Source organism: Oncorhynchus gorbuscha, linkage group LG21, assembly GCF_021184085.1.
Source record: "Oncorhynchus gorbuscha isolate QuinsamMale2020 ecotype Even-year linkage group LG21, OgorEven_v1.0, whole genome shotgun sequence".
NCBI classification, from domain to species: domain Eukaryota; kingdom Metazoa; phylum Chordata; class Actinopteri; order Salmoniformes; family Salmonidae; genus Oncorhynchus; species Oncorhynchus gorbuscha.
The window spans coordinates 15199860-15227796 of record NC_060193.1 but is presented as its reverse complement, the minus strand read 5'-3'; the positions used below and the strand labels follow the sequence as shown (position 1 = coordinate 15227796).

The following is a 27937-nucleotide window of genomic DNA, read 5'->3' as shown; positions in this document are numbered from 1 at the left end:
GCAATTTGGCCAGCGTTTGTGGCAATAGGCCTAGCTGATTGAGTTGCGGCTGTCAGTGATCATTTTATTTCACCTTTATTTAACCAGGTAGGCTAGTTGAGAACAAGTTCTCATTTGCAACCTGGCCAAGATAAAGCATAGCAGTGTGAACAGACAACAACACAGAGTTACACATGGAGTAAACAATTAACCAGTCAATAACACAGTAGAAAAAAAGAGAGTCTATATACATTGTGTGCAAAAGGCATGAGGAGGTAGGCGAATAATTACAATTTTGCAGATTAACACTGGAGTGATAAATGATCAGATGGTCATGTACAGGTAGAGATATTGGTGTGCAAAAGAGCAGAAAAGTAAATAAATATAAACAGTATGGGGATGAGGTAGGTAAAAATGGGTGGGCTATTTACCGACAGACTATGTACAGCTGCATCGATCGGTTAGCTGCTCAGATAGCAGATGTTTGAAGTTGGTAAGGGAGATAAAAGTCTCCAACTTCAACGATTTTTGCAATTCGTTCCAGTCACAGGAAGCAGAGAACTGGAAGGAAAGGCGGCCAAATGAGGTGTTGGCTTTAGGGATGATCAGTGAGAAACACCTGCTGGAGCGCGTGCTACGGGTGGGTGTTGCCATCGTGACCAGTGAACTGAGGTAAGGCGGAGCTTTACCTAGCATGGACTTGTAGATGACCTGGAGCCAGTGGGTCTGGCCACGAATATGTAGCGAGGGCCAGCCGACTAGAGCATACAGGTCGCAGTGGTGGGTGGTATATGGTGCTTTAGTAACAAAACGGATGGCACTGTGATAAACTGCATCCAGTTTGCTGCGTAGAGTATTGGAAGCTATTTTGTAGATGACATCGCCGAAGTCGAGGATCGGTAGGATAGTCAGTTTTACTAGGGTAAGTAGTGAAGTGAAGGAGTGAGTGAAGGAGTGAGTGAAGGAGGCTTTGTTGCGGAATAGAAAGCCGACTCTAGATTTGATTTTCGATTGGAGATGTTTGATATGAGTCTGGAAGGAGAGTTTACAGTCTAGCCAGACACCTAGGTACTTATAGATGTCAACATATTCTAGGTGGGAACCATCCAGGGTGGTGATGCTGGTCGGGCGTGCGGGTGTAGGCAGCAAGCGGTTGAAAAGCATGCATTTGGTTTTACTAGCGTTTAAGAGCAGTTGGAGGCCACGGAAGGAGTGTTGTATGGCATTGAAGCTCGTTTGGAGGTGAGATAGCACAGTGTCCAAGGAAGGGCCAGAAGTATACAGAATGGTGTCGTCTGCGTAGAGGTGGATCAGGGAATCTCCCTCAGCAAGAGGGTGACCAAGAACCCTGACAGAGCTCTAGAGTTCCTCTGTGGAGATGGGAGAACCTTCCAGAAGGACAACCATCTCTGTAGCTCCATCGGTCAGCCCTTTTTGGTAGAGTGGCCAGACGGAAGCCACTCCTCAGTAAAAGGCTGATGACAGCCCGCTTGGAGTTTTCCAAAAGGCACCGAAAGACTCTCAGACCATGAGAAAAAAGATTCTCTGGTCTGATGAAACCAAGATTGAACTCTTTGACCTGAAGGCCAAGGGTCACGTCTGAAGGGAACCTGGCACCATCCCTACGGTGAAAAATGGTGGTGGCAGCAACATGCTGTGGGGATGTTTTTCAGAGGCAGGAACTGGGTGACTAGTCAGGATTGAGGCAAAGATGAACTGAGCAAAGTACAGAGAGATACTTGACGAAAACCTGCTCCAGAGCGCTCAGGACCTCAGACTGGGGTAATGGTTCACCTTCAATCAGGACAACAACCCTAAGCACACAGCCAAGACAACACAGGAGTGGCTTCAGGACAAGTCTCTGAATGTCCTTGAGTGGCACAGCCAGAGCCCGGAGTTGAACCCGATCAAACGTCTCTGTAGAGACCTGAAAATAGCTGTGCAGTGACCCTCCCCATCCAACCTGAGCTTGAGAGGATCTGCAGAGAAGACTGGGAGAAACTCCCCAAATACAGGTGTGCCTGTAGACTCGAGACTGTATTCGCTGCCAAAGATGCTTCAACAATGTACTGAGTAAATGGTCTGAATGCTTATGTACATGTGATATTTCATTATTATTATTTATTTATTAGCAAACATGTCTAAAAAACAGTTTTTGATTTGTCATAATGGGGTATTGTGTGTAGATTGATGAGGAAAAATTACAATTTAATCCATTTTAGAATAACACTGTAACGTAACAAAATGTGGAAAAAGTCAAGGGGTCTGAATACTTTCCAAATGCACTGTATTTCCTGAGTTTTCTTATATCGCCTAGAAATAGGACAGACACTTCAGAACCTTGTTTCTTATGATTCATAATTGTTCTTTTTGCCATTTATGAATGTGTTATTCAATGGGTTTCTATGGGCTTTAGTAGTAAAGGCCCAAACCTTTTTTTATACCTAAACGGTTCCTACAATTCTAATGTATGTTAATTAACTAGCTAAGTTAGATATATTATAAATACAACTATCATCTGCTGTGACATTAGAACATGACTTGATAGAATAGTTAGCTCCATCCAGTGGCAAGCCACACTACAAACGTACACTACAAACATTGTACAAGGTCCCCAGGAAGTAAGAGTAATGACAATCCACCACAACATACCCAATAGTCTAATGATTAGCAAGAGGTAGTCTGTGTTTCATTTGATTGTGCATTAAAAAGACCGTTTGAGATCGTTGTGAGGGGTTTTCTCCAGTTGTTTGAACAGGGAATGGAGCTTCACTGAAAAATGTTGTCATAGGTTGCAACAGTAATCAAAGGTGGTGGGGCATATTGTTGGGTTAATTGCAGTATTTATTTTTAGATACCAGCAACGTTTGACAGTGTAATGCGTCTGTGTATAGGTAGGTGGTGACATGAGTCAGTTGCAAGAGAGCAAATATGAGTAATGAAAGCAATTTAATCAATAAATTCACAATACACGTAGTAAAAATACAAGGTCACACAATACGGCCCGCAATACAATAAACAATTACTCACAAACAAACATGGGGGAACAGAGGGTTAAATAATAAAAAAGTATTTGGGGAATTGAAACCAGGTGTGTAAGACAAAGACAAACAAATGGAAAATTAAAAGTGGATCAGCGATGGCTAGAAGGCTAGAAGGCGACAGTACCCCTTTCCCCTTGAAGCACGGCTCCAGCAGCGTGCCGACACTGACCTCGGGGACGACCCGGGGGACAAGGCGCAGGGCGATTCGGTTGGAGACGATGGAACTCCCGTAGCAACGAAGGTTCCAAGACGTCCTCCACCGGCACCCAGCTTCTCTCCTCTGGGCCGTACCCCTCTCACTCCACGAGGTACTGAAGGCCCCTCGCCCGATGCCTTGAGTCCAGGATGGCTCGAACAGCATACGCCGGGGCCCCCTCAATGGAACCTCCTGCACCTCAGACTTCTGGAGTGCGAACACCGGGGCCTCACTGCGGTGAGGCACTTGCCTTCTGCCACCTCACGGCCCGTTGCAGGTGCACATGGGCAGCGTCCCAGGTCTCCTCCTTGCGTTGAAACCATTCGTTCACCGCAGGAGCTTCAATAAGCTCTGATGCCAAGGTGCCAGAACCAGCTGATTTCTGGAAGGGAGAGAGGTTAGTGGAGGAGTGGCAGAAAACTACCCACATCCTGGTTTACTCTCTCCACCTGCCCATTACTCTCGGGGTGAAAACCTGAGGTGAGGCTGACCGAGACCCCCAGACGTTCCATGAACGCTCTCCAGACCCTGGACGTGAACTGGGGACCCCGATCAGAGACTATGTTCTCAGGCACCCCGTAGTGCCGGAAGACGTGAGTGAACTGGGAAAAGGGAGGAGACAGCAGGACTTAGAAAAACGATCCACAATGACCAGGATTGTGGTGTTGCCCTGTAAGGGAGGAAGATCCGTGAGGAAATCCACCGACAGGTGCGACCGCGGCCGTTGTGGAAAGGGTAGGGGTTGTAACTTCCCTCTGGGCAGGTGCCTGGGAGCCTTGCACTGGGCGCACACCGAGCAGGAGGAAACAAACCCTTACGTCCATGGCCAAGGTGGACCACCAGTACTTCCCACTAAGGCAACGCACCGAGGGTGTTGTGTGGGCCCAATAGATCAATCGGTCGCGGAGAGCAGGCGGAACGTACAGGCGCCCAGCTGGACACTGGGGGGGATTGGGCTCTGTGTGTAACGCCCGCTCGATGTCCGCGTCCAGCTCCCACACCACCGGTGCCACCAGGCAAGAGGCCGGAAGTATGGGAGTGTGATCCATGGACCGCTCCTCTGTGTCATACATCCGGGACAGTGCGTCTGCCTTAATGTTCTGGGAATCTGGTCTGTAGGACAGAGTGAAAACAAAACGGGTAAAGTACATGGCCTATCTTGTCTGGCCTTGGTTCAGTCTCCTCGCCACCCAGATGTACTCCAGATTGCAGTGGTCAGTCCAGATGAGAAAAGGGTGTTTAGCCCCCTCAAGCCAATGTATCCATGCCTTCAGAGCCTTTACAACAGCCAACAGCTTCCAGTCCCTAAGGGCATTTGTGGCATAGATCCGTGAGAGGGAGATACATCCATCATGCATGATGATTTATACGGTAAGATGGTCTAGCTAGCTACATTTTCAGATATTACACATTTCTAGTTTTGACAGAAAGTGAGTTTCATTTTAAGCTAAAGTGTATTGTTAGCTAGTTAACGTTAGCTGACTGTTCCCTAACTAACGCTACATGTATGACGTTTTTATTCAATGTTGTTTAGCTAGCTAACGTTAGCTGGCTGGCTTGTGATGTGTGTGATATTACACATTGTTTACCTAGCTAGCTAGCTACATGTCTTAAGCTAAAGTGTATTGTTAGCTAGCTAATGTTAGCTGGCTGGCTCCCGAGCTAACGTTGCGTGTATGACATTATTATTTGTATCCCAGATCCATTAGCTTTGCTAGTTAGAGCCTACTGTTAGCTAGCTAACATTGAACCTTGGTTGGTTAGCTCCCAGCAGATTCATGCAGGGTAGTAATGACATGATTTGGCAATGTTCATTGTTTTTTAACTAGCTAACGTTAGGTGGCTGGCTCGTTAGCTAACGCTGTGACGTGTGTGATCTTACATGTTGTTTATCTAGCTGGGTTCATTGTTTACCTCGCTAGTTAGCTACATATCTTATTTTAAAGTGTACTGTTAGCTAGGTAACGTTAGCTGGCTGGCTCCCTAGCTAACATTGTGTGTATGGCGTTATTATTCGTATACCAGATCCGTTAGCTTTGCTAGTGTAAAGGGTTGCGCTGATTGAATCTGGTATCAGGATAAGTATGACACTGAGTAACCAATTGTATACTATGTTTTTTTTATTAGCTAAGCAATAAGTGGTAAATGCAATTTTCGTATATACGGGTCCGCTGTAATACCACGCAGGGCAAACAGAGAACTGGCCAACACCCTAAAGATATCTTCTGACAATACTCTGACAGTAGTAGTTCCTGCTTCCGAGCTGGCCTGTCAGAGTAGAGATCAAGTGTGGTTTAAACTTACTCGACCTATGTTGATTGTTGGCGCCCCAACTGGTCCCAGCCCCCGGGCGCTCCCATTGGCAGGTGTAGTTGTTGCTGGGCAGAATATCTATGCGCTCATACAAACTTCTTCACAACAGTATCTCGGACCTGCCTGGTGTGTTCCTTGTTCTTCATGATGCTCTCTGCACTTTTAACGGACCTCTGAGACTATCACAGTGCAGGTGCATTTATACGGAGACTTGATTACACACAGGTGGATTGTATTTATCATCATTAGTCATATAGGTCAACATTGGATCATTAAGAGATCCTCACTGAACTTCTGGAGAGAGTTTGCTGCACTGAAAGTAAAGGGGCTGAATAATTTTGCACACCCAATTTTTCAGTTTTTGATTTGTTAAAAAAGTTTGAAATATCCAATAAATGTCGTTCCACTTCATGATTGTGTCCCACTTGTTGCTGATTCTTCACAAAAAAATACAGTTTTATATCTTTATGTTTGAAGCCTGAAATGTGGCAAAAGGTCGCAAAGTTCAAGGGGGCCCAATACTTTCGCAAGGCACTGTATATATATTTTCAAGTTTAAAAAAATCTGAAGTCGAGGTATGGACCACGGTGTCCTCATATGTAGTAATGACCATGTTTAAGATGCCGATTTCAGAATTCAGAAAAGTGTGCACTGCACTGACATTTGCATGAATCTGTTTAATCTCCTTTATTGAATAAGTATCAATATCTGAGTATCAGTCCTTGTTTTCACCCTTTGAAAGGGGAAGAGTAGAAACCTATTTGAAAAGGATAGGAGTGTACAATTCACTCTCACACACTGTTCTGAAGAATAAGAAAAAAATACATGCCTTCATGGTCAAATTGCTGCAAAGAAACCACAGGCGTACTTCCTAACTCAGTTGCTGGTGAGAAAGGAAACTGCTCAGGGATTTCCCCATGATGCCGATAATAATTTTCAAACAGAGCTTAATGGTTGTGATAGGAGAAAACTGACGATGTACAAACAATGTCGTAGTTATTCCACAATACTAACTTGTTATGGCTGGGGGCAGTATTGAGTAGCTTGAATGAATAAGGTGCCCAGAGTAAATTGCCTGCTAATCAGGCCCAGTTGCTAATATATGCATATTATTAGTAGATTTTGATGAGCTGATCACGCGCAGTCATGTGAGAGTTAGCTTGCGTTCCATTGCATTTCTACAGACCAAGGAATTCTCCAGTTGGAACATTATTGAAGATTTATGATAAAAACATCCTAAAGATTGATTCTATACTTTGTTTGACATGTTTCTACGAATTGTAATATGACTTTTCGTCTGAACTTTTGCCTGGACTGGCCCGCGTGTCGTGAGTTTGGATTGTGTACTAAATGCACAAACAAAAAGGAGGTATTTGGACATAAATGATGGACTTTATCGAACAAATCAAACATTTATTGTGGAACTGGGATTCCTGGGTATGCATTCTGATGAAGATCATAAAAGGTAAGTGAATATTTATAATGCTATTTCTGACTTCTGCTGACTCCACAACATAACGGATATCTGTATGGCTTGTTTTGTTGTCTGAGCGCTGTACTCAGATTATTGCATGGTGTGCCTTTTCGGTAAAGCTTTTTTGAAATCTGACACAGCGGTTGCTTTAAGGAGACGTTTATCTAAAGTTCCATGCATAACACTTGTATTTTCATCAACATATATGATGAGTATTTCTGTAAATTGTTGTGGCTCTCTGCAAAATCACCAGATGTTTTGGAACGACTGAACATAACACACCAATGTAAACTCAGATTTTTGGATATAAAGATGAACTTTATCGAACAAAACACATTTATTGTGTAACATGAAGTCCTGTGAGTGCCATCAAATGAGGATCATCAAAGGTTAGTGATTAATTTAATCACTATTTCGGACTTTTCTGAGCCCTCTCCTTGGCTGGAAATGGCTGTATGGTTGTCTGTGACTTGGTGCTGACCTGACATAATCGTTTGGTGTGCTTTCGCCGTAAAGCCTATTTGAAATCGGACACTGTGGCTGGATTTACAAGAAGTTTATCTTTAAAATGGTGTAACATACTTGTACGTTTGAGGAATTTTAATTATGGGATTTCTGTTGTTTTGAATTTGGCGCCCTGCAATTTCACTGGCTGTTGTCGAGGTTAGCGTCCCACTTGTACCAGACAGCTTAAGATATTCTCTAGCGTCCTCTCGTGTTCTCTAGTCCAGTGGATAAAGGCTGTATCTTAGGCCATGATGTGTAGATGTAATATTCTAATGTAATTTAACATTAAAGATAAATATATGTTGGATGTCATTTTTTCTATTTCCTAATTCCACATAAAAAATAAACAGAAAAGAAACAGTTTCTACATCACATACAAACTGCATTACAGACCTGCTCCACATCACCACAACTGATGGTAAAAAGTACATTGTCATATAAAATCATAATTTACCATAATTTACTATGACCATTTATCATCATCATGTACTATCATCATTTACAATAATTTACTATCACTCATTTACAATCATAATTGATCGTAATCTAACTTCATAATTTAAGATCATCAATTCAATTCAAAAATCAAACATCGAAAGTGTATCATATACAGTATATATAAATCACAAACAAGATCATAAAATGTCAAACAAAAAGTCAGGAACATGCTACTAGAAATGCACAGCATTATATTATGTAATATATTCTGTAACATGAATTACAGTTTGTATTAAGTTAAGTACAATATTGTAAAATGTAAAACAAAAGTGAGCAGGAACTTACATCTAGAATGTTCTAGAGCCTCCAACAGAATCAGGGAATGGTAAAATCCAAATCCTGTATGCCCACATCGTTAAGAGCCATCAAATACTCTCTCCTACCAGCTACAATAGCTACTCTCAGTAAAAGTTACCTGGTCAGGCAACCTCTAAAGATATGGAATAACTTAAAGCTTAACCTATATATTAGAGATATATTCATCACATTGTATGATTTTTATGTAATTAACTTGCATTTTATTTTATGACATAAGTATTTGATCACCTACCAACCAGTAAGAATTCCGGCTCTCACAGACCTGTTAGTTTTTCTTTAATAAGCCCTCCTGTTCTCCACTCATTATCTGTATTAACTGCACCTGTTTGAATTCGTTACCTGTATAAAAGACACCTGTCCACACACTCAATCAAACAGACCCCAAACTCTCCACAATGGCCAAGACCAGAGAGCTGTGTAAGGACATCAGGGATAAAATTGTAGACCTGCACAAGGCTGGGATGGGCTACAGGACAATAGGTAAGCAGCTTGGTGAGAAGGCAACAACCGTTGGCGCAATTATTAGAAAATGGAAGAAGTTCAAGATGACGGTCAATCACCCTCGGTCTGGGGCTCCATGCAAGATCTCACCTCGTGGGGCATCAATGATCACAAGGAAGGTGAGGGATCAGCCCAGAACTACACAGCAGGACCTGGTCAATGACCTGAAGAGAGCTGGGACCACAGTCTCAAAGAAAACCATTAGTAACACACTGCGCCGTCATTGATTAAAATCCTGCAACGCACGCAATGTCCCCCTGCTCAAGCCAGCACATGTCCAGGTTCGTCTGAAGTTTGCCAATGACCATCTGGATGATCCAGAGGAGGAATGGGAGAAGGTCATGTGGTCTGATGAGACATAAATAGAGCTTCTTGGTCTAAACTCCACTCGCCATGTTTGGAGGAAGAAGAAGGATGAGTACAACCCCAAGAACACCATCCCAACCATGAAGCATGGAGGTGGAAACATTATTCTTTGGAGATGCTTTTCTGCAAAGGGGACAGGACAACTGCACCGTATTGAGGGGAGGATGGATGGGGCCATGTATCGCGAGATCTTGGCCAACAACCTCCTTCCCTCAGTAAGAGCATTGAAGATAGGTCGTGGCTGGGTCTTCCAGCATGACAACGACCCGAAACACACAGCCAGGGCAACTAAGGAGTGGCTCCGTAAGACGCATCTCAAGGTCCTGGAGTGGCCTAGCCAGTCTCCAGACCTGAACCCAATAGAAAATCTTTGGAGAGAGCAGAAAGTCCGTATTGTCCAGCGACAGCCCCGAAACCTGAAGGATCTGGAGAAGGTCTGTATGGAGGAGTGGGCCAAAATCCCTGCTGCAGTGTGTGTAAACCTGGTCAAGAACTACAGGAAACATATGATCTCTGTAATTGCAAACAACGTTTTCTGTACCAAATATTAAATTCTGCTTTTCTTAAGTATCAAATACTTATGTCATGCAATAAAATGCAAATTAATTACTTAAAAATCATACAATGTGATTTTCTGGATTTTTGTTTTAGATTCCGTCTCTCACCTCGTTTAATAAAGGTGAAATAAAATGTTTTTAAAAAACAAACATGCTTTGTAAGTAGTCCTACTTACAAAGCATGTTCGTTTTTATTTATTTTTTATTTCACCTTTATTTGACCAGGTAGGCTAGTTGAGAACAAGTACTCATTTACAACTGCGACCATGTAGAGGTCTGTAATTTATATCAAACCTGCAAAATCAGCAGTGTATCAAATACTTGTTCTCCCCACTATATATTCTCATGCTAATGCAGTTGTTTGAATGGTTGCATAGTATTCATTTGATTTTTGGAAATATTTGATTTGATTGCTACATATACAGTGCCTTGCGAAAGTATTCGGCCCCCTTGAACTTTGCGAACTTTTTGCCACATTTCAGCTTTCAAACATAAAGATATAAAACTGTATATTTTTGTGAAGAATCAACAACAAGTGGGACACAATCATGAAGCGGAACGACATTTACTGGATATTTCAAACTTTTTTAACAAATCAAAAACTGAAAAATTTGGCGTGCAAAATTATTCAGCCCCTTTACTTTCAGTGCAGCAAACTCTCTCCAGAAGTTCAGTGAGGATCTCTGAATGATCCAATGTTGACCTAAATGACTAATGATGATAATTACAATCCCACCTGTGTGTAATCAAGTCTCCGTATAAATACACCTGCACTGTGATAGTCTCAGAGGTCCGTTAAAAGCGCAGAGAGCATCATGAAGAACAAGGAACACACCAGGCAGGTCCGAGATACTGTTGTGAAGAGGTTTAAAGCCGGATTTGGATACAAAAAGATTTCCCAAGCTTTAAACATCCCAAGGAGCACTGTGCAAGCGATAATATTGAAATGGAAGGAGTATCAGACCACTGCAAATCTACCAAGACCTGGCCGTCCCTCTAAACATTCAGCTCATACAAGGAGAAGACTGACCAGAGATGCAGCCAAGCGGCCCATGATCACTCTGGATGAACTGCAGAGATCTACAGCTGAGGTGGGAGACTCTGTCCATAGGACAACAATTAGTCGTATATTGCACAAATCTGGCCTTTATGGAAGAGTGGCAAGAAGAAAGCCATTTCTTAAAGATATCCATAAAAACTGTTGTTTAAAGTTTGCCACAAGCCACCTGGGAGACACACCAAACATGTGGAAGAAGGTGCTCTGGTCAGATTAAACCAAAATTGAACTTTTTGGCAACAATGCAAAACGTTATGTTTGGCGTAAAAGCAACACCCTAAACACACCATCCCCACTGTCAAACATGGTGGTGGCAGCATCATGGTTTGGGCCTGATTTTCTTCAGCAGGGACAGGGAAGATGGTTAAAATTGATGGGAAGATGGATGGAGCCAAATACAGGACCATTCTGGAAGAAAACCTGATGGAGTCTGCAAAAGACCTGAGACTGGGACGGAGATTTGTCTTCCAACAAGACAATGATCCAAAACATAAAGCAAAATCTATAATGGAATGGTTCAAAAATAAACATATCCAGGTGTTAGAATGGCCAAGTCAAAGTCCAGACCTGAATCCAATCGATAATCTGTGGAAAGAACTGAAAACTGCTGTTCACAAATGCTCTCCATCCAACCTCACTGAGCTCGAGCTGTTTTGCAAGGAGGAATGGGAAAAAAATTCAGTCTCTCGATGTGCAAAACATACCCCAAGCGACTTACAGCTGTAATCGCAGCAAAAGGTGGAGCTACAAAGTATTAACTTAAGGTGGCTGAATAATTTTGCACGGCAAATTTTTCAGTTTTTGATTTGTTAAAAAAGTTTGAAATATCCAAAAAATGTCGTTCCACTTCATGATTGTGTCCCACTTGTTGTTGATTCTTCACAAAAAAATACAGTTTTTTATCTTTATGTTTGAAGCCTGAAATGTGGCAAAAGGTTGCAAAGTTCAAGGGGGCCGAATACTTTCGCAAGGCACTGTATATATATATGAAGAGTGGAATAGTCTTAAACCAATGCTTAAAGACTTAACCCCCCCCCCCCTCGTATGATGAGTGGTATAGTCTCAAACCAATGCTTAAAGACTTAAACCACCCCTCTCATATGAAGAGTGGTATAGTCTTAAACCAATCCTTAAAGACTTAGCCCCCCCCTCGTATGATGAGTGGTATAGTCTTAAACCAATGCTTAAAGACTTAAACCACCCCTCTCATATGAAGAGTGGTATAGTCTTAAACCAATGCTTAAAGACTTAAACCACCCCTCTCGTATGATGAGTGGTATAGTCTTAAACCAATGCTTAAAGACTTAAACCACCCCTCTCATATGAAGAGTGGTATAGTCTTAAACCAATGCTTAAAGACTTAAACCACCCCTCTCATATGAAGAGTGGTATAGTCTTAAACCAATGCTTAAAGACTTAAACCACCCCTCTCATATGAAGAGTGGTATAGTCTTAAACCAATGCTTAAAGACTTAAACCACCCCTCTCATATGAAGAGTGGTATAGTCTTAAACCAATGCTTAAAGACTTAAACCACCCCTCTCGTATGATGAGTGGTATAGTCTTAAACCAATGCTTAAAGACTTAACCCACCCACCCCCCTCGTATGATGAGTGGTATAGTCTCAAACCAATGCGTAAAGACTTAAACCACCCCTCTCATATGAAGAGTGGTATAGTCTTAAACCAATGCTTAAAGACTTAGCCCCCCCCTCATATGATGAGTGGTATAGGCTTAAACCAATGCTTAAAGACTTAACCCACCCACCCCCCTCGTATGATGAGTGGTATAGTCTCAAACCAATGCTTAAAGACTTAAACCACCCCTCTCATATGAAGAGTGGTATAGTCTTAAACCAATGCTTAAAGACTTAGCCCCCCCCTCATATGATGAGTGGTATAGGCTTAAACCAATGCTTAAAGACTTAAACCACCCCTCTCATATGAAGAGTGGTATAGTCTTAAACCAATGCTTAAAGACTTAGCCCACCCCCACCCTCGTATGATGAGTGGTATAGTCTTAAACCAATGCTTAAAGACTTAGCCCCCCCCACCCTCGTATGATGAGTGGTATAGTCTTAAACCAATGCTTAAAGACTTAGCCCACCCCCACCCTCGTATGATGAGTGGTATAGTCTTAAACCAATGCTTAAAGACTTAAACCACCCCTCTCATATGAAGAGTGGTATAGTCTTAAACCAATGCTTAAAGACTTAAACCACCCCTCTCATATGAAGAGTGGTATAGTCTTAAACCAATGCTTAAAGACTTAGCCCCCCACCCTCGTATGATGAGTGGTATAGTCTTAAACCAATGCTTAAAGACTTAGCCCCCCACCCTCGTATGATGAGTGGTATAGTCTTAAACCAATGCTTAAAGACTTAGCCCCCCACCCTCGTATGATGAGTGGTATAGTCTTAAACCAATGCTTAAAGACTTAGCCCACCCCCACCCTCGTATGATGAGTGGTATAGTCTTAAACCAATGCTTAAAGACTTAGCCCCCCCCACCCTCGTATGATGAGTGGTATAGTCTTAAACCAATGCTTAAAGACTTAGCCCACCCCCACCCTCGTATGATGAGTGGTATAGTCTTAAACCAATGCTTAAAGACTTAGCCCCCCCCTCATATGATGAGTGGTATAGGCTTAAACCAATGCTTAAAGACTTAAACCACCCCTCTCATATGAAGAGTGGTATAGTCTTAAACCAATGCTTAAAGACTTAGCCCACCCCCACCCTCGTATGATGAGTGGTATAGTCTTAAACCAATGCTTAAAGACTTAGCCCCCCCCTCATATGATGAGTGGTATAGTCTTAAACCAATGCTTAAAGACTTTGTAAGTCGCTCTGGATAAGAGCGTCTGCTAAATGACTTAAATGTTAAATGTTAAATGTTAAACCAATGCTTAAAGACTTAGCCCCCCCCACCCTCGTATGATGAGTGGTATAGTCTTAAACCAATGCTTAAAGACTTAAACCACCCCTCCAATATATTTCAGGATGATGTAGGAGACGTCCTCGTTCCCCCAAGAAGTCACAGCATGTCACATCAGCATCCAGCTCTGCAGGATCAGGTACTGTATAGGCTATTAGCTAAATTAAGGTGCATTATTGTATACACATCCCTAGAGGTTCCCTGACATTACGTAATGACAACAATCTGTTTTCTGTCTAGACGATACTGAAAACAAAATGCACGGCCAACTGGGAGCTGTGAACTGGGTATGTAGTCTACTGTGTGTAATGCTGAAGGCTTGGCGCATGGCAATATATAATGGTTGTGATTACTTGATGAGTAAATAATATAATAATATATGCCATTTAGCAGACGCTTTTATCCAAAGCGACTTACAGTCATGTGTGCATACATTCTACGTATGGGTGGTCCCGGGAATCGAACCCACTACCCTGGCGTAGATATCACTGAAAACCCCTTTAGTAATAGTGGCTTTTACTTTGCATGGTGGTATTGTGAAAGTGGGGTGTAATTTGACTTGATCACCCAATGAGGCACTACTCTTAATATTTATTCTTCAAGGAAGCAGATGTTCTTCTAAGGGACACCCTAGAGGCAGCTAGGTGGTGCAAACTCCCAACATTTAAAGGCACCGTTTACCTCCCTAGTGTAATTTGGATGGACGGGGAAGACCACATTACAACCCTTAAAGAACTACGGTTGTATGATTGCCAGGATGAAGAGGAACATATTATCCTCTAGCAACCCTTCATGTTCTCGTTCCACTTACAGAGAGATGATGAGATGTTCTATGTGGAGGCAGTTGACAACAAGAAAAGGAGTGTATTCTGGAGGAGCAGAAGTGAAGCCATTTTTGAGGAGTGTCAAGCCTTGTTTTTCTCTGCTGGGTTAATTGTGTTCTGCTGTTTAGTAAACATGACATAGAAGTCCCCCGCGTACGTCTATATGGTGTAGTCTGTCTTCATTCTCATGAGGAAAGTAAACGGCATTAGAAATCAGGATAGGTAGTAACTGTGTATATATGCTCAATTAAATAATATCATTACAAAGTTATAACATTTATCAACACAATTTTAACAGTACATGACACACATAACAAGTATGTTGTTCACTGCAACAATAACAGTAGTTTGTCTCAAATATAGCACGGAGCAAAAAGTGTGACAACACATGTGCTGGTACCACTTTGCATCATATTTCTTACGAACTTCAAATATGAAATATGCTTGTATTAAACGTGTGCCTTGCACAAATGTGTGTGTTTGTATTCAATGTGTGACTGTCAAACCTCAGATGGACAAAAAAAAAAAACGATGGGCTGGGTCAGAAGTGTGCGGAGTCAAACGTCTGATTCCGCCCACATTGAGCCAGCCGAACTGCACACTGCAGTCAGGGATACTTGGACTTTTTTGCGCAGCCCTTGACTTTTTGGGGGAGAAATGAAACCGGAAGTTGCAAAGCAACTCTCACGTTGGGGCTCGAGATACTATCTAATTTCGACTAGCTACTTTCGGTTCATGTGCTTTGCTGATACCACATTCCTGACAAGTTTGTACGTATAAAAAAAAATATATGTAAACGAGTAAAGGCATACATAAAGTAAGAATTTAACGTGTACATGTTGATTCATAGTCGTAACATAGGGTTTGTACGTTTACAAATGTAATTTAACGGTTACGTTTCATGTTTCACGGATCGCTTTTCTTACAATCCTAACAATTTCCGTATGATCAATCTACTTGCACCCGCTGCAAAACACTCCTACCTTGGCGCCCGGGACATATTCATCGAATCTCCTCAAGAGTGCCACAAATTCACGGAAGTTGATTTGGGGATGGTCTGGACTGACAAAATCTGGACCTATAATAGACATCTATTTTTGGGCCAGGGCGGACCATATCTAAAGTTCAAGCAAATATGATCAAAATATAGGAGTCGGAGCGTGCATGTAGTGTCGTCTACGTATTCTCCTCGATCGACTGATTTGCTCTTTCTGATAGGGTCAACGACAAATAATAGCCAGGCTACTTCATAATATGGAAGTTTGCAAATACCCTGTTTTCTTCGAGTGCCAGACTCTGGACCCACCACAGAAACATATGATAAAAAGGTACTTTGGAATTAAACGTAAATCCGGTGGCGGAGATTGTGGACCAGTAGAATCAGTTGGTGACAAAGTCTACAAGATCGCATTTATTGACCAGACAGGTATGAAAATGTTTAGGCTAAGTGATTGAATATGGAGTGCGGTATTACCATATAGCCAAGTCTTGCCAAAGTCGTTCATAAATGAACGTTTGTTTTACAATATGTGTCTACATGTTTAATATGTATTATTTGTATAGGGCTACACTTGGGTAAAACAATAATATTTGAAGTAGTATTTGTAGTAGGATGTGTTGAATCTGAATGTTTTTCAGACATACACAACATATAAATCTGGTATCGGCTTAAGTTTCACTTCACCATAGCCAGGCTACGCTTATGCAGACAGCCATGCGCAAATGCATTACTTTGGCTTTTCATTATATTGATTAATTCTACAGTACTTTATCAATGTAAAAAGGGAGAAAGTTGTTATTTTAATAACTTTTAAGATGATTTAATAACTATAGATATACATATACATACAGTATATTACTTAATAGATTATAGCACAACTCCTCTAGCCTATGTAGCCTTTAACTCTTCAAGTCCTGGAGTGAATGCAAAAGGCTTAATATATAGTACAACTTATTATTATTGTTGGTATTGTTATTACTAGTACTACATGACTACAACAACTCATTATGACTCTATCTCTTCCAGTCCAGGAGAGGGTACTTCAGAAACCTAATCATGTTTTGGAGATGCCTGGAGGACCTCTCTTCCTCACTCTGAGAGACAGCCTGGAGCCTCCACCCACAACAACCTCCCCAGTCAGTAGTCAGGTGAGGCCAGACTATACAGACACACCAAAACAGAGTCACATATCACCATGACGACAATGCACTGTTATTGTATTTGCACTGTTATCCCACACTTGGATGTTTGCCAGTGTGTGAGGTATAAATGTATGGTTTTGTAATATTGAGGAAATATAGTCATTTTAACTAAATATAACCATGTTAAAGTAAACTGAAAAATACCTCCACGCTAGAATGGAGAATCATCAGATATCCCAGAAGCAGTTGTACCGTTGAACTGCAATAATACATAGAAAGATAATAAAATATTGTAGTCATGACCACAGTGAAATTACCCTGCAATGACTCACTTGTTTTCCAAATCTAGAGTCACCACTCCCTCCCGTTCGACACATCTCCACCTGGTGGTCAAGAACATGTACTCCATCATCTGAGCACAGGGAAGCAGGAGAAGATCAGGACCACCTGTCATCTGGGACAGGTCCAGCTCCTTCTTCTAGGTGAAGTGATAGAGAAGGATCTAGGTGAGGTTGTTCCAGGGGTGAGGGTGACGCGCCTTGACTCAGCTCAGCTGGTCCTGCATGGCTACGCAAATGAAGTCCAGGCAGCCAGACAGTTGGTTACGGATAAGATCTCTCTGGTGCTGGAGCGGGTGGTGCCTGAGGTGTCCCCCCACCTCCTGTCCTTCCTGAGGGAGGAGTATGGGAGGCCTGGGAACCTGAGCAGTCTGCTGGGGTTAGGACTCCATGTGGAGGTAGAGTTGGAGGATACAGAGCTCCGTCTGTTCTCCCTCTCCTCTGGGAAACTGGACCAGGCTGAGAAGGATCTGCTGGGGGAGTTTGGGGAGAAGAAGATTGACGTGCCCAACGGTGCCCTCCTGGCTGAACTGAAATCTAAGCTTGAGACGAAGGTGAAGGAGATGAACCAGAGCAGATGCAGGGTGGTAGCCAGGTATGGTCCTGGGTGTAGAGTGCAGCTGCTGGGCCACATGAAGGAGGTTCAGGAGCTGAGGGAGGAGATTGGGGTCTTTCTGATACGCAGGTCCAGTGTAAGAGTCGTGAGACACCATCAACAGAATCAGGATGGCGTAGTCAGCGAAGCAGGAACCGGATTAATACGGGAGGAGATGGTCGCAGCCACCAGCTATCGCCTCCGTCTGGGACTGCAGGTAGTGGTGTGTCAAGGTGACATCACCAAGGAACAGGTGGATGCGCTGGTGAATGCAGCCAATGAGGACCTGGATCATGCTGAGGGCGTGGCTGCAGCTCTGAGCCGGGCGGGGGGGCCTGAGGTACAGCGGGCCAGCAGGGATCTGGTTAGGCAGATAGGGAGAGTGCCCACAGGTACAGTGGTAGAGACTACAGGGGGGAATCTGCCTTGTAAGATGCTGCTGCATGCAGTGGGACCAGTAGGGGGCAGCGTAGGTGGGAATGAGCGCCCTCTGCTGCAGAAGACAGTAAAGGCAGTCCTGGATCTGGCAGAGACCATGGAACTCCAGACCCTGGCCATGCCCTGCATCAGCTCGGGGATATTGGGCGTTCCTCTGAAGGTGTGCTCTGAGGCCATAGTCTCTGCAGTGAGGGACTTTGGGAGGAAACAGCACATCCTTACCAAGGTCACTCTGATTGATGTGAGTGGAGAGGCAGTGAGAGCCATGCAGGAGGCCTGTGATAGGCTGTTAGAGGGGAAGAGGGAGTTTCCTGGGTGGGAGGTAGAGTCCAGCACCACCACTACCACTACACATGCTCCTCAGAGAGACACCACTGCTGCCTCCCCCAGGGGATCAGTGGCTCCAGAGGTCTGTGTCCAGGTGGAGATCATCCAGGGAACCATAGAGAAACAGCAGGTGAGAGAGAGACACACTGACATGGCCACAGCCTTGATTCAACAACATTCTGTGAATTAGGTTGACTTCATACTGACTCAATGTTCTCTCTTTTTTTCCCATCTCTTTTTCTCTGAAGGTGGATGCCCTGGTGTCCCCCATGGTTGGCAGTGACCCTCTCTCCTCCCGTGTTGGTAATGCGTTGTTGGAGGCAGCTGGACCAGGGATGATGAAAGCCTTTGCGAGGAAATCAGGGGGACGGACTGCACCTGGTGACAACGTCCTAGTGGAGGGACTGTCTGGTCTCAGCTCTGGCCGTGTCTTCTTCCTCAGATGTGCACACTGGGACAACAACCCCCAAGGACCAGCAGTACAGGTGGGTCGTGTGTGTGTGTGTGTGCGTGTGTGTGTGTGTGCTGTTACCTTTGAACCTCCATTAACCCTTGACCTCTGGTTCTCTCTCAGGCTCTGATGCAGGGTGTGAGGAAAATTCTGACCTCCTGTGAGAACCGGGGCTTCCGTTCCGTTGCCTTCCCTTTAGTTGGAACTGGTGTGGTTCTCCAGTTCCCTGACAATGTGGTAACACAGGTTCTGCTAGAAGAGATCCGTACGCATGAGCAGAACCGAGCGAGCAGAACCCCCTTCCTTGTCCGCATCATTGTCCATCCAAATGACAGAGATTCTACCAAGGTGAGCAGAGACTTTTGAAGAAGGTCTCACTCAGTGCATTGGGGAAAACATCCTTTAACTTCACTGTTTCAGCCAAGCCATTTTATAATACTGTCATACATCCATAATTATAGATGTTTTCAATAATAACAGTTACAGTCCTTCATTGCAGTTGTATTGTTTGTTCTAATCTACAGGCTTTTCAGAATGCTTTGCATCTCAGAGGGTCCGTATTAGGCACTCGACCAGAGTAAGGTGAGTTACAACACTTCACCCCCACCTTTAAATCAAATACATTATTACTATATGATTGATCCATTTCAAGTTATAATTCTGAACCCTCCCTATAGACATCAGGATTGTGCTGCTGGGGAAAACCGGAGGAGGTAAAAGCAGTGCTGGAAACACCATCTTCGGACAAGATGATGTGTTCCTCTCAGACAGTTCCTCCACCTCCTCAACACAGAAATGTAAAGCTCAGACCAAGAACATCAAAGGGAGAAACATCACCCTGATTGACACACCTGGATTCTTTGACACTGACATCCCTGAAGAGGAACTGAAACCTAAAATAGTTAAATGTATAACAGAATGTGCTCCAGGGCCACATGCCTTTCTCATTGTACTGAAAGTGGAACGGTACACAGTCCACGAGAACGAAGCCGTAGCGAAAATCGAGACATATTTTTCACCAGAGGCCTTCAAATATGCTACAGTCCTCTTCACTCATGGTGACCAGCTCAATGGTTTGACCGTTGAGAAGTTTGTCCAACAGAATGCTGATCTGAACAAGCTTGTGGAGAAATGTGGAGGCCGCTAATCACGTGATCGACAACAAATACTGGAACACCAATCAGCAGGGTCGGTACAGCAACCAGTACCAAGTAGCAGAGTTACTCAACACCATAGAGAAGATGGTGAGAGATAACGGAGGTGGGTTCTACACCAACGAGATGCTCCAAGAGGCAGAGAGATTAATACAAGCAGAGATAGAGGGTCTTAGGAAGGAGTTAAAAGGCCAGATGACACAGGAAGAGATGAGAAAACAAGCCAAGAAAAGAACAAGGAAGAAACTCCTGATCAAATGGTCAGGGACACTAACAGGTGCAGTGATAGGAGCTTTTCTTGGGGTGGCACTGGTGATAGGGATCCCACTTCCATTGGCTACAAAACCACTGGTTCATTTAGTCAAACGTCAGATAGCAGCTTCAATGACAATAGGGCCAGCAGCCGTGACAAAGGTAGTACGACCAGTACTTGTAGCAAAGAAAGGGGCGACCATGAGAGGAGATTCAAAGACAGGTGCAGGGGTAGGCATAGCTGCAGGAGTTGTCGTTGGGATGGCCGCAATAGCAGGAGCAGTAAGAGGAGGGATAGTAGGAGCTACTGCAGCAGAGGAGGCAGAGACAGTACAGGAGGCAGCAGAGAAAGCAGCCAATGCTGTCTACCATGATGCTACGCGTCTTCATGACCAAGCAGGACACCTTCTGCTAAGGGACAGTAACTCTAAGTAGATGAGATATTATTATTATTATATATATTTTTTTAACCTTTTATTTAACTAGGCAAGTCAGTTAAGAGCAAATTCTTATTTTCAATTACGGCCAAGGGGTGGGTTAACGACAGATCTTTACCTTGTCAGTTCAGGGATTCGATCTAGCAACTTTTCGGTTACTGGCCCAACACTCTAACCACTAGGCTACCTGCCGGCCCACTCAGTGAGCTGTACTCTGCCATAAGCAAACAGGAAATGCTCATTCAGAGGCGGCGCTCCTAGTGTACAATAGCTGCTTGTCCAACATATGTAGCTGCTTGTCCAAATATATATATATATATATTTCATAGTTTTGAAAAAAATCAAGGGATACGGTAGCACATAGGACTGTGGCAGTCATGAAATGTTGTCAGTGGGTTATTGTCATGCAAAAGACTGCTGGTCTCACTGTAATTGACTATTAATGAACATAAACACGTTTAGCATTTGGATGCCTCCACTCATACCAGCTGCATACAAGCCACTGATGTGCACTTTTGGAACATCTACATTTAAAAAGTTTAAATCAATTGAATTTACACCAAAGCAATAAACCTATTATTTATTTAAGGAAGGTCTATATAAACATTATGATATGAAGAAAATGTATTTCAGAAAAACAGAATGTTATCTGGCAAAATGCTCCGTCTGGCTATGCGCCATACCATAGTCTGTAGGCTTGTTCATTTAGCAATTTAGCAGACAAGATATGCTTGAGTCCCGTTCCAATAGTTTATAACATGTGATTTTATAGTAAGATTAATGTAATTGAACTTAGCCGAATAAAATAGATAGGATATTTGTCATATTCTGGAGCGAGTGCGCATATGAAGTGGCTATGTTGAGCGTAAAAGTGATCATTTGAAGCAGGTCCTAAAGAGTTATATTGTACAAACCTTAAAAATCAAAACATATGGGCTGCATGATGCGACTTTAGGCTATTGATGATTTGACAAAGTCGCAAAAAAACTTGGCGCTCCGGTCCTTGCCTGTGGCTGCACAAGCTGTTCTCTCATATTTTTATTTAGTATTATTTTTTTCACCCACAGTTTAATCTTGCCTTTACTAATATGTCAAATTAATGTAAATTTAGAATGGGCCATTATCAAATGGGCAGGAACAGAGGCGGGGGGAGTATGTCATCAGTATGCACTCGAATAGCGAATAGGAGCCGCTTTCCTAACAGTATTATTATGATTTTTTTAACTAATGACGTAGGCTACTCGGTTTTTTCACCCCACACATCAACCACTAAACAGTCGAGCTGCGCGACAGGTGATATTCCGCCCAAACTCTGTATGCTATGGGCTCTCCAACCCGGTTCCTGCAGCTAACAAGTGCTTCATTTGGCCAACCAAGATAAATCTGTTCGGAAAATTTAAAGTAACATGTTTTAACAACTAAAGATAATTCATTAAACTGTTGACAGCCCCTCTCTCAGCGTGCTCCAATAAGAAATGAAGGAGAGATGGAGATGGAAATGCACGGTGGTGATTTAGTCTGTAGCTAAAGGTAATGTGTCAGCCTATTAGTTATAAAAAAAAACTATTACTAGGCTATTCAAAATCAAGTACAAATGATATATAATTGTTGGCTAACTGAATTTGAATAGGATAGACCAATTATGTACCATAGACATCATACCAGTGAGCTGAGATAAGGCGGGGCTATACCTAGCAAATATTTATAGATGATTAGGAATTAGATTATGGACACATGGGTTTTTTACTCTTTGACTTCATTGAAATTATTATTACATCAAAGCAATAAAATATGACCCAATCATTGGACACAGAGAGTAAATGTTCTTAACATTTATTTTAATTTGCAGTAATGTATTTTCTGTAAACCATATTTCAATTTGATATATTAGAGAGAATACAGTTGAAGGCAAACCATCTAAAGTGATTGATGACCTATTTTATGTGTCACGTGGTTATGCCCATACGTGTACATTCTCACGCTATCGAGTGAGCGCTTATGTAACCTGATAGCGCATCTGTTTGCATGTTGTAAATTATAGTATATTTGATAATATGTTTGCTCATTTTCATGTTGTAAATTACAGTAATTATGTTTTATTAAACATTAATCACTAACATTAAATTATGGTCATGACATGTTTGAGAAGTATTATTGAGAACTTAGTTATATTTTTTGTTGTTGTATTATAATATTTGTATTGTTTTTTTTCATAAGTAATAATAATAATGTAATAATGTTGACTGTTTGTTGCAGATTTGGTCAATCCAAAAACTAACACATGCATTACATAATTATTTTCTAGAAATGATAGGAGTAATTAAACAGTTTAAGTGTATTTAAAATTGTAAAATTATATGTCATACCAATGACATCTCATTCAACATGTTTTCCATTTTTGGTGATTACTACAAATAGTCATTTTTAGAACATGTTAAGAAAAGTTTAAGAAAATCAATGTTTGTGCAATATTTTTTATTTCTAAATACTTTCTTGTAATATTTCACTTTTTAAAATATAAAATCAATGACTAAACAACCCTAAATTCTCTCCCTTGTGAGAGAATGTACATTAAGCATAGGTGTACATTAAGCATAGGTGATACCACAAAGTAACGGTTAAATGGCACTATTTAGACATATTGTAATGTGACCATGATGTATACAATTCATGTCGGAAGTTTGCATATACCTTAGCCAACTACATTTAAACTCAGTTTCACAATTCCTGACATTTAATCCAAGTACAAATGCCCTGTCTGAGGTCAGTTAGGATCACCACTTTATTTTAAGAATGTGGAATGTCAGAATAATAGAGAGAATGATTTATTTCAGCTTTTATTTCTTTCATTACATTCCCAGTGGGTCAGAAGTTTACATACACTCAATTAGTATTTGGTAGCATTGCCTTTAAATTGTTTAACTTGGGTCAAATGTTTCGAGTAGCCTTCCACAAGCACAGTAGTTATAGAGGATGCAAAAGGACAGCACCTCAAGAGTAAATATGAACAGTTTAGGGTACCATAGCCGCAGGCAGAACAGTTGAAACTGGAACAGCAGCAACGCCAGGTGGACTGGGGACAGCAAGGAGTCATCATGCCAGGTAGTCCTGATGCATGGTCCTAGGGCTCAGGTCCTCCGAGAGAGAGAAGGAGAGAATTAGAGAGAGCATACTTAAATTCACACAGGACACCGGATAAGACAGAAGAAGTGTTCCAGATGTAACAAACTGACCCTAGCCCCCCGACACATAAACTACTGCAGCATAAATACTGGAGGCTCAGACAGGAGGGGTCAGGAGACACTGTGGCCCCATCCGATGAGACCCCCGGACAGGGCCAAACAGGAAGGATATAACCCCACCCACTTTGCCAAAGCACAGCCCCCACACCACTAGAGGGATATCTTCAACCACCAACGTACCATCCTGAGACAAGGCCGAGTATCGCCCACAAAGATCTCCGCCACAGCACAACCCAAGGGGGGGGGGGGCGCCAGGACTACACCTTTAGCTTGTACAGTTAGTATGACTGTTTATGCATGCTCTGATTCAATCTTGGAAGTGGATGCCCGAAGACAAGTCTTAGTGGATTATTAATAATTAAGATATTAAGGATCATTGAGCAAAAACATGAATACCCAAGAGCTAGAAGGTCTCATGAGCCACTTGATTGGAAAACAATTTTGTGGAGTATGGGCTTGTGATGAACTACCTATTGAGAAAGGGAAGGATCGACCGGCCATGTTTATTGTCAATACCCATCCTAAACACAGGCCTGGTGAACATTGACTAGCTGGGACATTAGAAGATGAAGGAGGTAGAAAAATCTAAACTTTTTTCACTCCTATGGAATCCCCCCGGTTTTTCCCATTTCCCCCAACTATTAAACAGTTTTTGAACAAAAATGGATCAAATATCTACTACAGCATCAAACAAGTACAAGACAACCTTTCTACTACATGTGGCCAACACTGTGTATTCTACCTATGCCAAAAAGCCCATGGAGTTTCTTTTGAAGATGTTATGTCTCTTTATAATGATGATTTAAGAAGTAATGATAGCACCGTAGATTGTTTGGTTAGAAAATATCAAACGTTTTTTAAGTATGTGTCCTTTTAAGACCCTATAATCAAGGTGTAGGCTCAAGTCAAATGTTTAAATAATGTCACAAATGTTCAATTGTATCATTTTTTTAAATAAAATGTATTGAATTCAATAAAAAGTAATTCAGAAGTCATTCAAAAGTCTAACCTCCCTGAGAGATCAGGATTAGGAAAAGGTCTGGAGGCGTTCAGGGGTGAAGACTCATCCATAAATTAGTTATTATTGACCCATTCAAAAGGGGGAAGGGTTCCGACACGCAGGCGTCCCATCTAGACATCTGGAAATGCAAATGCGCTACGCTAAATGCTAATAGCACTCGTTAAAACTCAAACGTTCATTAAAATACACATGCAGGGTACTGAATTAAAGCTACACTCGTTGTGAATCCAGGCAACAAGTCAGATTTTTAAAATGCTTTTCGGCGAAAGCATGAGAAGCTATTATCTGATAGCATGTAACACCCCAAAAGAACCGCAGGGGACGTAAACAAAATAATTAGCATAGTCGGCGCTACACAAAACGCACAAATAAAATATAAAACATTCATTACCATCTTCTTTGTTGGCACTCCTAGATGTCCCATAAACATCACTATTGGGTCTTTTTTTCGATTAAATCGGTCCATATATAGCCTAGATATCGATCTATGAAGACTTTGATCAAGGAAAAAAATAGCGTTTTATAACGTAACGTCATTTTTTTAAAATTAAAAAAGTCGACGATAAACTTTCACAAAACACTTCGAAATACTTTTGTAATGCAACTTTAGGTATTAGTAAACGTTAATGATCACGAGGCGATGTATATTCTATAGCTGTACGTTTGGAAATAATGTCCGGGTAAATCTCAACCAAAATATCCGGTCGGAGACCAGAAGAACTGCGCTGCCTTGTGTCTGTTTGACCAAGAAACAAATCGTAGGCAAATGACAAGACTGTTGACATCATGTGAAAGCTGTAGGTATTGCAACCTCGGCCCCATTTAATGTGGTTCACGTTTAACAATGGGTTGAAGTGGCGCATGGATATAATTTCCAATTTTCAGTGATCAGATTTTCCTGCACTTTTCGATGAAACGCACGTTCTTTTATAGTCACAGCCGTGATTTAACCAGTTTTATACACGTCTAAATGTTTTCTATCCACACATACTAATCATATGCATATACTATATTCCTGGCATGAGTAGCAGGGCACTGAAATGTTGCGCGATTTTTAACAGAATGTTCAAAAAGTAGGGGGTAGGAGTAACAGGTTAAAGGGTTCTGTTTTAAAGTTTGAAACTGTTGGTGAAGCTTATAGTTTGGTACAACCGAGAGTGGAATGTTGAAAAGGGCTTTAAGAAACTGACGCCACCGAGGAGGTCTTCTGTCATCAGCAATCTTGTGGGATGCTGTGGTACTTTTAAGCAAGTCTATCATATGAGAACCCTTGACAACATCTCCCTGAAAGATAAACTCTCCTTTGCCATTCCAAGTAGCGGCCCCCTTTAAGTATTTTATTTTGTTCATAATGCACCTAACATTTTTCCTGTTACGTGCTGGAACATGTGTCAGCATGTCATGCATAACATTATCTTCAACATGCATTTGATCTTCAACCGGTAAGATCTCCAGTCCAGGAATTACAGGGGCAGGGCTCTCTCTATGCTCTAAATTCTTTAAGGGTTCCAGTAGGGAAAGCGATAAATGGTTTGTTTCTCTCTCACTGTCAAAACTCCCACCGAAGGTGGCTCCTCTTCCTGTTCGGGCGGCGCTCGGCGGTCGTCGTCTCCGGTCTACTAGCTGCCACCGATCCCCTTTTCCTTTTCTGTTAGTTTTGTCTTATTGGTTCACCTGTTTCTTGTTTGAGTTTTGGTTAGGGCTATTTAAGCCGGTTAGGCCCACCTGCTTTTGTGCGGGCTTGTTCCTCTGTTAGTTTGTGGATGTGCATTTGTATTGTATTTTCTCCGGACTGTTTGGGTCCTGTTTTTGGGCCGGTCAGATTTATGCGCCTGGTGTTTTTGGCGTGGTCGTTTTTTACCGGAATAAATATGATTGTCCTAACCCTCTGCTCTCTGCGCCTGACTCCAAACCCACTACTCCTAGAAGACCTGACACTCCCCTTGTTTTACCAAGGCCAAATACCTTTGCAATAGTTTTGTGTATTTTTGGACCTTATCATAGGGATTCAATCCTTTTCTGTTCAAAATATCCCTCATGGCCATATCAAATCATTATCCGCTGTTTGATATTTTCAGGATCCTGTAATTGATGTTTCAGTCTATCCAACTCTTGTTGAAGCACTAAGTACATTTTATTGGCCATCACACTCTGTGTTCAACCCCCACGTCTGGCAGCAATAAGGCTGGTGATGAAGGGCACGGCTATACTTAGTAAAGGTAGAAGAAAACCCCCACATCTGGCAGCAATAAGGCTGGTGATGAAGCACATGGCTATACTTAGTAAAGGTAGAAGAAAACCCCCACATCTGGCAGCAATACGGCTGGTGATGAAGGGCACGGCTATACTTAGTAAAGGTAGAAGAAAACCCCCGTCTGGCAGCAATAAGGCTGGTGATGAAGCTGGCTAGCAAAAGGTAAGGCTGGTGATGAAGCACATGGCTATACTTAGTAAAGGTAGAAGAAAACCCCCACGTCTGGCAGCAATAAGGCTGGTGATGAAGCACATGGCTATACTTAGTAAAGGTAGAAGAAAACCCCCACATCTGGCAGCAATAAGGCTGGTGATGAAGCACATGGCTATACTTAGTAAAGGTAGAAGAAAACCCCCACGTCTGGCAGCAATAAGGCTGGTGATGAAGCACATGGCTATACTTAGTAAAGGTAGAAGAAAACCCCCAGACTGTTGTATGGTATGTCTTTTCTTTAGAAGACTGGCCCTTTTAGAGTTTGATCGCTGTCTTTTGTCTCTTTAATTTTGTTAATTGGGTCTGGGTGATTGGGATGCGTCCTTTGAGAAGATTCAAAGCAATCTCACATAGTGATAATATGAGATCTGAAGAACAATGACCCAAGATGGCCTTATGTTCTTTATGGGTAGCCCCAACTAGGGATCTCAAGAGCGATAGGCTTCTTTTTAAACGCAGAGACATATTTGTACTTTTTCGGAATGTAAACTGTCGGCCACTCC

The 27937-nt window shown here is 42.3% G+C and overlaps 1 protein-coding gene across 2 annotated transcripts; it reads left to right on the top strand.

The window, feature by feature from the left end:
• The first annotated feature begins 15174 nt into the window (after positions 1–15174).
• Positions 15175–20831, top strand: LOC124008218 (protein mono-ADP-ribosyltransferase PARP14-like). Of its 2 annotated transcripts, none has more exons than XM_046319336.1 (7): positions 15175–15898; positions 16597–16718; positions 17062–18540; positions 18659–18895; positions 18985–19209; positions 19386–19443; positions 19539–20831. In XM_046319336.1, the coding sequence occupies exons 2-6, from the start codon at positions 16638–16640 to the stop codon at positions 19440–19442; spliced, it is 2079 nt and encodes a 692-aa protein (XP_046175292.1). In that variant the 5' UTR covers positions 15175–15898; positions 16597–16637; the 3' UTR covers position 19443; positions 19539–20831. The 2 variants fall into 2 exon arrangements, with proteins under 2 accessions (XP_046175292.1, XP_046175290.1); XM_046319334.1 differs by having other exon boundaries at positions 15175–15996.
• Positions 20832–27937: the final 7106 nt, after the last annotated feature.

Coding starts and splice junctions, on each gene's coding strand:
- LOC124008218 (XM_046319334.1), top strand. CDS start 15,825: ATGGAAGTTTGCAAATACCCTGTTTTCTTCGAGTGCCAGACTCTGGAC. Junction 16,719..17,061: donor CCTCCCCAGTCAGTAGTCAG/GTGAGGCCAGAC, acceptor TTCCAAATCTAG/AGTCACCACTCCCTCCCGTT. Junction 18,896..18,984: donor CCCAAGGACCAGCAGTACAG/GTGGGTCGTGTG, acceptor GTTCTCTCTCAG/GCTCTGATGCAGGGTGTGAG.